The sequence below is a fragment of the Tachypleus tridentatus genome, chromosome 11 (assembly GCF_004210375.1).
Source record: "Tachypleus tridentatus isolate NWPU-2018 chromosome 11, ASM421037v1, whole genome shotgun sequence".
In the NCBI taxonomy this organism is placed as follows: Eukaryota; Metazoa; Arthropoda; class Merostomata; order Xiphosura; family Limulidae; genus Tachypleus; species Tachypleus tridentatus.
This window is the reverse complement of record NC_134835.1, coordinates 76,044,730-76,056,890: the sequence shown is the minus strand read 5'-3', so window position 1 is coordinate 76,056,890 and position 12,161 is coordinate 76,044,730. Positions and strand designations below refer to the sequence as shown.

General features: G+C 33.5%; 1 protein-coding gene across 1 annotated transcript; it reads left to right on the top strand.

Annotated features, from left to right (window-relative positions):
- Positions 1-202: 202 nt before the first annotated feature.
- LOC143232501 (intermembrane lipid transfer protein VPS13A-like) lies at positions 203-10,759 on the top strand. The gene is given in 2 exon segments (XM_076468051.1): positions 203-5,852; positions 5,855-10,759. Coding segments are annotated over 2 exon segments (9,603 nt in total). The 5' UTR covers positions 203-1,028; the 3' UTR covers positions 10,634-10,759.
- Positions 10,760-12,161: the final 1,402 nt, after the last annotated feature.

Genomic DNA, 12,161 nt, shown 5'->3' with positions numbered 1-12,161 from the left:
CAAAGATGGCGATATTCACTAGTGGATTAAGAGGGAAGCGCTGTCGCTTCCTCTTTTATCATAATTTTGCGCCCCTTTTAACAATAAATGATTTCAATAAAATATTTTTTATTCTTTTCCTGGATACAGACAAATAATTTATAATATTATATTAATTTTTTTTTATTTATCATCTTGTTACATCTATATAAATGATGTATACTGAAATTATATGGCGACTGTCTAGGCGAACGCACCTTTCCTTTCCAGAATCCTAGGTCCGCTACTGGTGATACCGATTAATCTAAGTTTTCACATTCTCTCCATTGAAAGTAATATGAATAATTCAGTTCTTATATAACATTCAGATCTTTAAACTGGCTAGTAAATCGATCGTAATAAGACAGAGGTCACTAAATTACTAGTACCAGTTAGGCCTAGAACTTTATCGTTTGTAATTTATGTGTTCTATTTTTGATATGTTTACTAATAAGTGTTCAAGTTAACTCGTATGTTCTACCAGTCACAGAACTTGAGTGAGACGGTCAGTAGTGTAGGCCATACCTTGAATAATGTAGTTACCAGAATGTATTGGGTTTCAAATTACTTTACATTTGATTTGTAGTGCAGATATATTGCCATTAATCTTAAAGGTGCAAATATATTTCAACTTTCACTTGAAAGTATGTAACTTAAGTGGTATTTAAGAAAGAAAAAATAATGCAGTGCCAGTATTTTTATAGTAATCCGAAATCACGAGAACAAAGTATTTCTGTACCAAAATGTTCTGATTAACAGTTGTCTTAAATCTTAAAAAAAGTAACTGTTCTTGGAATTCCAAAGAAAAAATTATTTTGAGTGTTATATTCATAAATGGTTTTATGTTCAAGTTAAGCCTACTTTACTTGGGATGAGAGAGACAATGCAATTAATTTAAAATAGAGAAAAACAAATGTCTCACTTTTTTCACTAAATCATTAGATGTAATAGTAATATATGGTTTTGGCAGCTATGCATTAGTGGCACTGCTAACCTAAACAGAAAACAAGATGTTTGAAAGCATTGTATCAGACTTACTAAATAAGTTTCTTGGAGACTATGTTGAAAATTTAGATCGTTCAAAATTAAAACTAGCAATATGGGGAGGAAATATCATATTGAAGAACCTTGATATTAAGCAGAATGCACTGGAAGATTTAGATATTCCATTAAAAATTGCTTTTGGATATTTAAGTGAACTAATTTTGAAGATTCCATGGAAAAATATTTATTCATCTCCTGTCACTGCTGTAGTGGATGGGTTGTATGTTATTGTCACACCTAGTGCTGTTCAAAAATATGATGAAGAAAAAGAGAAAAAAATCTTTCAAGAGACAAAGAATAAAGTACTTCAGGAAGCTGAAAATACAAAAACCAAAGAAGCTAAAAAACTCAAACACAGGAATAAAAAACAAGATTCCTTCAAAGAGAAGATACTTACCCAGATAATTCGTAATTTGCAGGTAAAGGTTACGAATGTTCACATTCGATATGAAGATGATTTCATCAATGTAAATTCTCCATTTGCTGCTGGAATAACACTTCATAACTTATTGTTTGAAACTACAGATGAGAGCTGGAAACCATGCATAATCAAAGAAACTGTAAAAATGTTTAATAAACTTGTAAATATAGATAATTTAGGTATATACTGGAATAGTAGTACAAAACTCTTCAGCAAGATGGACTCTGATAATAGGAAAAGGGCAATGCTGCAAGCCATTGCTTCTGAAAACTATAAGCCAATAAATCATTCATTTTTGCTTAAGCCAGTGACTCTTATTGCAAGGATAGTCTTGAATCCCAAACCAGAAGCTGATAGATCCAGTTTTTGTGTTCCAAAGGTTTGGTTGAACATCATAGTTGATGATGTTTTTATGAGTATGAGCAGATCACAATATCAAGACATTGTAAATCTCTTGGAAGCATGGGATCGAATATCACTTGCTTCTATCTATAGAAAATACAGGCCAGATAAACCATACAAAGGAAATGCAAAACTGTGGTGGGAATTTGGGTATAAATGTGTTCTTGAAAATATTCAAAGAAAACGTAGAAACTGGTCATGGATACACATGCAGCAGCATCAAGAGACTTGCTGCAAGTATAAAGATCTGTACAAGGAAAAATTGTTATCTAAGAAACTTTCCCAAAATATTCAGCAACAAATTGATGACTGTGAAAATAAACTGGATGTTTTCAACATAACTCTCATGCGGAGGCAAGCAGAAATAGATGTTTCCCACAAACTAAAACGCAAAGCGTCAGGTAGACGGCTTAGCAGCTTATTTCATGATAGCCTAAAAACTAAGAAAATAAACAGTAATGTCAGAGGTGATATTGTTAAGAAATTTAATGAAGCCATGACAGAATCGGAGAAAGCAAAACTGTATAAAGCCATTGGTTATCAAGAAAATTCTCTCCCAATAGAATATCCAAAAGAATTCATTGCAAACAAAGTGATTTTTGAGTTAAGAAAATTTGTCATCTCAATTATAGATGATACAAAATTTAACAGAGAAATAATGATGGTTGATTCAAGGAAAATTTCAAGTTTGATTGAGCACAGACCAGCTGCAGAAGCAATCAAACTGAATATGCAAGTGCAAAATTTTACTGTGTATGGATCATTTTCATCAGATTTAAGAAGACCACAGGTGATCAAACTTGAAAATTTAAGTGCACCAAAAGAAAGTCCAGTACTTCAAATTTTGGTTGAAACAAATCCATTAGATCAGATGTGTGATCAAAAAATAAATGTACTAACAATGCCACTGGAAATTATTTTTGATGCTCTTACTGTTAACAATTTGATTGAAATGTTTACATTACCATGCACATTACAAATTTGTCAGTTGCAGGCTCATGTCAAAAAGAAACTGGAAGAATTCAAGTATCAAACATCACTTGACTTAAAAGATGTTTTTGAGCAACACAAAACTTTGGATCTCAATATTGACATCAAACCTTCATATATTGTTGTTCCAGAATATGGAGATTTAAAACAAAGCCAAAATGTACTGGTGATTAATCTTGGAAATTTTCAAATGCAGTCAGTTCAAAGAGAAACAAAAAGTTCACCATCAAGAATAAAGTTTGTTAAAAAAGAACAAGCAAAGAAGGAAGAAAGTGAAACAGTGATGACTGAAGCATATGACAAGTTTGATATTCATTTACAAAACCTTGTTTTATTGCTTACCAAAACTGGAAATGATTGGAGAAAACATACTGAAGAGGAAGTGTCAACGACTAATTTGTTGTATCCTGTCTCTTTGGATATCAGCCTCATGAAAGCCATTTTATCAGATGACAGTCAAATGCCGAAAATAAAAATTTATGGAGAATTGCCACTTTTGAATCTAGCTTTTTCTGACTCAAAACTGCAAAACTTGATGAATCTTATTCAAAGTATTCCATTTCCAGAAGGCCAACTGTATTACACCCCAAGAGAAAAGGAAACAGTAAGTTCTACTGTTACAACTGACATCAGGCAGGTTCAAATGAATGCTCTAAAACAAGTCATTCAGTTAGAAAAATTAAGTTATGATGCTGCCAGGGAAGATAAACAATGTGCATCTGGGACTAAAGAAGATGAAGCTAGTGAGCTTACAAAACTTCAGCTAAATTTGGAAATAAAGAAAATGGCAGTTAACCTCTTTCAACAAGTAGATGGAATAGAAAAGCAAATTATTGGATTTGAACTTCACAGACTTGGTACTTGTGTATGCATTCATGCATCTGGTATGAGTGCAAATATTTTTCTAGGTGGAATTTATCTGGAGCACAAGGAATATTTAACACCAGATAAACAGGTACTTTACCTGTTGAATACCCCTTTTAAACCCAATGTATCAGAAAACTTCTTTACATTACAGATTTTGCAGGCTGTTAAGAAAGGACCTAAGTTTGTTACACACTGTGAATCCACTTTTTGGAAGGTTTTTGTCAGGTTTACACAATTGGATATAATGTTGCACCAGGATGCCTTGTTATCATTAATTACATTTGCTTCTAACTTGACATCACATAAGGAGCAATCACAATTAACAGCAGTAAGTAGGACTGCTGTAAATGAGTTAAAACATCAGTTTGCTCAAATATCAAATGAAAAAAAGCGTTCTAAAAGAAAGTATAAGAATGATAATTTTATTGACACTGAAGTCAATGCTAAACTTTCTTCCCTTTGTATTTCACTTTGTACAAGTAATGTGAACATTATGAGCATGCAGATCAGAGAAATGGATGGTGAAGTGAAACTGTTGAAATCAAAGACAGTATTAGCTTGTTCTTTGAAAGAAATTTTAGTGATGAACTCTTTACCAAATATTTTATACTCAAAAATCCTGTCTACTGTTGGTAAAGAAGTGCTAAGAGTGGAAATTGTTTTCAATAAATCAAAAGAAAGGAAAGAAATATACTCAGACATAACATTTGTAGATGTGGAACTGAAAGTATTTCTTGGTGCAGTGAAAATAGTCTTTTTGTATTTTTATGCTTGGAAGATACTGAACTTCATCAGTGAATTTAAAACAGCAAAGAAGAAATTATCAGAAGCAAGCAAAGCAGCAGTGGAGATAGCTATACATGGAATGGAAGAAGCATATCAAAAAGCAACTAAAATATCTTTAGATATATTTCTAAAGGCTCCACTTATTGTAATTCCACAGAATGTTAGCTCTGATACAGCTGTAGTTGCAGATTTAGGGACACTGAAATTGCACAATCATTTTAAAGTGGTAAATGATCTTAGTAATTGTGACATTCCAATAGTATTTGACAACTTGTCTTTAGAATTCTTTGACTTAAAATTATCTTCTGCTGTTGTTCACATTCCATCTGCAAATATTCTGTCAGAGTCCATGTTACTAAAACCAATCAACATGAATTTGGAAATAATTCGTAACCTCTCTATAGGGTGTTGTAAGAACATTCCAGAAATAGTAGTTAGAGGTAAACTTGACAGTATGGAAATGACATTGAGCCAAGGAGACTTCACTGTTATTTTGAAGGTGTTACTTGAAAATTTTAGTGCTGTACATCAAAGCAACTCATCACCAGAATTTTTGGCAAGAGCTGCCACATCTGAAAAAGTAATTGTAAAAAACATTTTAAAGAAAGAGACAAAGGATACTAAATTTAATGAATTTGTTTTTAAAAGAGCAACATTTACTTTCCACTTGGATAGTTTTAAAGTTTCTCTTTTTCAGGGAAATTCCAACATGCCTTTAGATTCATCAGAAAGAAAAATGGAATGTGCACTGGCTGAGCTTGAATTTTTAACCATAGCTGTAAGGGGAGAAATTCTTAGTGATGGATTTCTTTGGGCTAATATAGTTCTTAACAACTGCATTTTGGATGACATACGGGCTGTTAGGAAGAAAGGAATCACCAGACTAATGGAATGCAGCAGTGTAGCTAATGATGATAATCAGAATATGATTTATATTACTTTCATTCAGTATTCAAGCCAGGAGAGATTTCTGGATGTCAAAATTTCAAGTTTTTATCTTGTTCTTAACTTATGGTATTTAATGACACTGAAAGAGTTTTTTGGTAAGGCTATGCCAGTTAAAAACATTTCACCACAGTCTACTAATGATTTGATCCCTGAGACAGTTTCAAACCATTCTGACACTAGTTCTAGAACATTTATAACCATAACCCTTGATATTAAACAGCCAGATTTAGTTCTAATAGAAGACATGGAAGATTATAATTCTAATGCTCTAATCTTGAACTTTCAAATGAATGCTAAAGTGTCAGTGTCACCAGATACTCGGTTAGTATCTGGACTGATTTCTAAATTTCAGCTTTTACAGCTTGTTTTAACTCTGAATTAAGGGAAGAGACAAGTTCAGAAATTCTGAGACCCTGTGATATTATTATTTGTTCTAGTTCACCCAAAATCAGAAGTCAGCATATAAATATTGAATTCACACAAACTTGCTTGAATATATCACCAAATACTATGCTTATAATGACAAAAATTTTATCTGGTTTGTCCCATCAGCAAAGCTTAAAAACGACTGAAGAAGAAAAGTGTTGTCAAAATCATTTTGACTTGTGGTTGCCAAAAAAACTTGAAGAATGCTCTTTTTGGTTTTTAGAAAGTGTAGCATTTGCAGAAGATGCTTTAATATCTGATGCTACATTGCCTACTGAAGAAAGTGTGCAAGCAGAAGCTGATTCAGAACTATTGATGTTGACTATGAAAACTATTATATTAACAATTGAAATAGGTAGAGGGAAACAGACAGTTCCTATGATTTTGATGGAAGCTGCTTTCCAGGCTAAGGTACAAAACTGGAGCTCAAGTCTTCATGTTGAGTCAGTTTTATTGATAGAAATTGCCAACTATAATGAGAAACTGGCTTTGTGGGAACCACTCCTTGAGCCAGTTGAACAGCCAAGTGGGAAGTCAAAACCATGGGAGCTGGTTGTGGAAGTGACCAAGAACCCTGAATTACCAGAAGTGCCTGGTGAGAATGAAGAATCATATGAGGTTCCTTTTTCCCCCCCAGTTATGAATATTGTTATATTTTCTAGTGATATAATGGAGTTGACAGTCAGTAAGATTGCTCTAGAGGTTTTAAATAACCTTATCAATGCCTTTGGTGAGGTAGTTAAAAAGACTCACAAATTCGAAATCACACAACCAGAAGCATCATACGTTATACAAAACTACTTAGGTGTTCCAGTACGTGTAATACTGACCAATGATACATTACAAATTGTTGGACAAAATCAATTTAGTTTCAGAGAAGTATTGTTGGAGTCTGGTAAAACACTTTATTTAAAATGCTCTTCCACTAAAGAATCAGAAAGTTATATATCTGTTCTAAACAAGCAGAATGTAAAAGTAGAGGAAACACTTTGCTTGAAAATTGTGACTCATAAGATAAATTGTGTTCAAAGACTCAATATTTCTCAGGTTGGTAAGCAGTGCTATCAGCTACCTTTTGAAACCTACCCAGATGGTCTGTGGGCTTTTGTTGTGGATGTGTCTTTATTACATGGTGTAAAAACAGTTACTTTTCATGGCTGCATCACCTTATTTAATCATTTGTCAATGCCATTTGAATTATATTACAAGAAGCCAAGTGGAAATGAACTGCAAATCTGTGGACTTGTAGAACCTAATAAGATGTGGTTTGTTCCATTACATGGTATATACTCTCTTACTAGTGAACTTTTCTTTAAGCCTAACAAAGATTCAGTTACTATGTGTACAGAGCCATTTGTTTGGAAGGATCTAATAAATGAGCCAAATACATTCAAAACTCTTGAATGCACTGGTCATGGTGATGTCGAAAGCATTTTTTTTTTCAAAATATTTGGAGAGGTTGAAGAAATTCTTTATGAAGAATCTATGAAAAGGACTGGAATGAGCTCTTGTTACACATTACATTTACGACCAACTGCATCACTAAGAAACTTGCTTCCTCTAATTGTCACTTATACTAAACAAGGAATGAAAGAAGAATATATCTTGGATGAAGGCAGCACTCATGATCTTACATTTGCTTATCCTGGCAAGACTTATTTACAGATAAAATTGCCAAATTATCTGGATCAAATATGGGTATGCACTAAAGAATTGAATCCTATTGTAACTGAATTATCTGTTTGGACATTTTCATCAAAAGAACTGACTTTAGACCTAGGTATGCATACTAGAAAGTGTGATGGTTATTTAGATATGGAAATATACTGTCCCTTTTGGATGATAAACAAAACAAATCTTCTACTGGCATACAAAGGAGAGAAACATAACGATACTAGCCATCCTGGAAATTTAAATGTCCCTGTATTATTTTCATTTAGAACCAAAAACTTTTTTTCTAAAAGCAAGGTATCTTTAAAAGTGGAAGATTCAGAATGGTCAGATGAATTTTCATTGGATGCTGTTGGAAATTGTGGCTCAGTTGCTGCGAGAGTAAAAGGTGGTAAAATATACTGTGTTGGTGTACAAATTATGCTTAGCCAATCTAGCTTGACCAAAATTGTTGTGTTCACACCGTTTTATCTGTTAAATAATAAGAGCAAGTGTGATATTCAAATTAAAGAGGACCTAGAATCAGCACAGTGGCTTACTGTCCCTTCTGGTGAGTGTGTTCCATTTTGGCCTGATCAAACCAAGAAATCAGGAATGGTAGTAAGATATTATGGTTTTAAAGACCAGAGTGCACCTTTTTCATTCAAAGAACCACATTCACATCTCTTAAGATTGGCTGGCATTAAAGGAGCAATTTATGTTGATTGCCAATATAGAGAATCTTCATCTGTATTAAACTTCTGTGATTACTATGAAGGGTCAGCTCCAGTTCGACTTGTTAATCACACAGACAGTTTTACTGTGAATTATTCTCAGTGTGGTAAAAAGGATAAACAACAGCTAGAACCACAACACTGTATTCTCTACACATGGGAAGATCCAATGGGTGAAAAAAAATTGATCTGGTTGTGTGGACAGAAACTTTATGAAAACAATCTGATCCAAGATGGTATTGGTGAGTTTTTTGCTGACAAAGATACAAAAATGTACTGGGTGTCTTTTTTGGATGGATTTCAACGAACTTTATTCTTTACAGAAGATGTTGCATTAGTAACTGCTGCTCAAGTAGCTGGTGAGCTAGAGCAATACGAGCAAGAAGTAACTGTTTCTCTTTTAGGTGTTGGAATTTCTTTTGTAGACAGTGAGAATAGATCTGAGATTATGTATGTTAGCTTTGCTAATTCAGGAGTGTTGTGGGAAAAGTGCAAGCTTAAAAGCTTAAGTTTCAAACCTGTAAATGTACAAGAAAATATATTATTAGAAACTGGATACCAGCAATACTTGAATGAAACTAAATTAGGAAAACTGACAAATTCCAAGAAATATCTCAATGAAAAAATTGAAATTGACTTCAGTGAGATGCTAATGTATAAGCCTAATAAAAGGCACATTCGAAGGACCTTTCAAGTAGGTGTTTGGGTTCAGTACGGCTCATCTGTTCATCATATACAGTTGCATGTGAAAATAAACAAATTACAAATTGATAATCAGGTAACAGATTGTGTCTTTCCTGTGGTTTTTGCTCCAGTACCACCTCCAAAGTCTGTTACTTTTGACAGTACTCCTAAACCTTTCACTGAGGTCAGCATCATGATGAGGAAAGCAGAACACAGTTTACTTAATCAATTCAAGTACTTTAAAGTATTGATACAGGAGTTTCATGTGAAAGTAGATCAGAGCTTTATAAATTCCCTGGTTGCTTTCTTTTCTTCAAAAGAAATGGGTAACAGAAATTATGCAGAGCTTTTGAAGAAAGACAAAGAAATACTGAAAAATAACATGAAGGCATTTGTTACAGCCTACTCTTTCCATGATCAGAAAAGTTTCTATGACATTCTTCATTTCTCACCGATTAAACTTCATTTAAGTTTCTCTATAACAGGAGGTACACATTACCTTAATCAACCAAATCCTATTAATTCTGAACTCTTCAATCTTTTCTTGCAAAGTGTTGGAATCACAGTAACTGAAATACAAGATGTGGTATTTAAACTAAACTACTTTGAGAAGCAGAATGTTTTCCTTTCTCATAGACAGATTTTATTAGATGCAATCATACACTACAAAAGACAAGCTCTTAAGCAACTTTACATGTTAGTACTTGGCCTTGATGTTATTGGTAATCCTGTTGGGCTCTTGCTTGGAATGAGTGAAGGAGTTGGTGATTTATTTTATGAACCATTTCAAGGAGCAGTGCAGGGTCCTGAAGAGTTTGTAGAAGGACTAGCTATTGGTGTTAAAAGCTTATTAAGACATACTGTTGGTGGAGCAGCTGGTGCTGTTTCTCGTATCACTGGCACTCTAGGTAAAGGTGTGGCAGCTCTCACAATGGACCCAGAGTACCAGAAGAAAAGACGACAGCAGAGGAACAGACAGCCTGAAGCTGTGAGACAAGGTTTAGCTCAGAGTGGAAAAGGCTTTGTCATGGGAGTCTTTGAAGGAGTCACTGGTGTTGTAATGAAACCAATAGAGGGAGCCAAAGAAGAGGGTGTTGGAGGCTTTTTTAAGGGTGTTGGGAAAGGTTTAATTGGTATTGTTGCACGCCCAACATCTGGTGTTGTTGATTTAGCTAGTTCAGGCTTGGAGGCTGTAGTGAAAGTAACTGATCTTTCTGATGAAATTAAACGAGTTAGGTATCCTCGCTACATTCATCCAGATAGAGTTATTAAACCATACAATGTCTTTGAAGCTGAAGGAAATGAAATTTTACAGGAAATTAGAAAAGGATGTTCTGCTACAGCAGATGAATACATGGCCCACTTTCCAGTTAGCAGTGATGGTACAAACTATTTACTACTAACAAATAGACGAGTAATGTTTTTACACCATGAGGATATTTTTGGTCAGTGGAATATGGATTGGCAGATTACCTGGAATGATCTCGTGGAAACTCCACACGTAACAGTGAAGGGAATCAAGTTTATGTTGAAGCAGCCTGTGAAGAGACTAGGAGGTCTGTGTGGAAGTGGACAGACAGAGAAGTTTCTTCACATCTATGATCCTAAACTATGTACTTGTATTGTGAGAAAAATTAAGGAAGCCATGAATCAATGTGTGTAATTTCTAGAAACTTAACTATATATATATATATATATATATATATCTTAGAATGTAAAATCCTATGATTCCTGCAGTATTGGCTATACAGTGTTCTCAAAAAAGATAAATTCAGCAATATCAACTGGTAATATTGAAAATTGTTTGGTTAGAACCAAGCTTTTCATTGTTATGTGGAAATTAATTAAATCTTGTAGCTTTTGCTGTAATCTGAAATTAACCACAGAAAACTGTGTTTTGAGAAACTTCCATGATATTTCACCATCAAATATGATGTGTAGTCTTTCTGAAATACATATACTAATTCGTACTAAAGTGCATATTGAGTGATTAAATGTAATGTGAAGGGATACTTTGGTTTCTTCAGATATTTTGTTCAGTGTTTAAATATATAAGTTATTTAATTGAAAATCATTTTGGACATTGGATTTTATAAGGGAAAACTTATCAGTTATGATTGTTGCATATCTAGTCCTTAATGTCTCAGGTATTCTTTTGTTATTGTTTTTTATCCTTATTGTGATGGGAATGGAGACAGTCTTATTTTTTAACGGTGATAAATGTTTAAACGTTTTATTAATATGTTCACATTTGTTGATGGTCATTTATATTGTTTGCTGTATTATGTTTAACATGTGAGAAAGTCTACTAGGTGATGGCTGGTGCAATATTTATATATAAATATTTATTTCAAACATTTTTTTTTATATTATCATCCCATTTGTTTTGAAATATGGGAGTGAAAAATACCTCTTTCTTGCATATATGTAGTCTGATTTTTTATTTGTACAAAATGTGTTTTGAAATTATGCTGTAATATGGGTTGTGAGTACTATATATTTTATTTTTACTATATTATTTTACAATTGTATTAGGCTGATGTTTATACATGTGCAGATTTACTAAAAATGCATCATTAAAAAGTTATGTATGAACAAACATTTGAATACAATTTCCTTACATTTCTATTGTAGAATAATATGAAGAGAGTATAGTATCCATATTATTGTCATGTATATACGTATGTATATGACAAGTTCTCCTTTATAGGCCTGGCATGGCCAGGTGGTTAAGGCACTGGACTGGTGATCTGAGGATTGTAGGTTCGAATCCCCGTCACACCAAACATGTTCGCCCTTTCAGCCGTGGGAGCGTTATAATGTAATGGTCAATCCCACTATTTGTTGGTAAAAAAGTAGCCCAATAGTTGGCTACCTTCCCTCTAGTCTTACACCGCTAAATTAGGGATTACTAGCGCAGATAGCCCTCGTGTAGCTTTACGCGAATTTAAGAAAAACACAAAAAAAACACCTCTATTGTTAACAAAGTTTGTGTCAGTAGTAGTTACGTCCTTTGATAATATCTAAAGGATAATTATTGCTATTATTCACAATATAATATTTTGCTTTTTAGCAACGTATTTACCGTTTTTATTAATAGCTAATCGATACGTTTTCACTGAAATTTAAATGTGAAAATTGCTAAACCACAGACAACTGACAGCCGTGTCTGTTATAGGATATATCATATT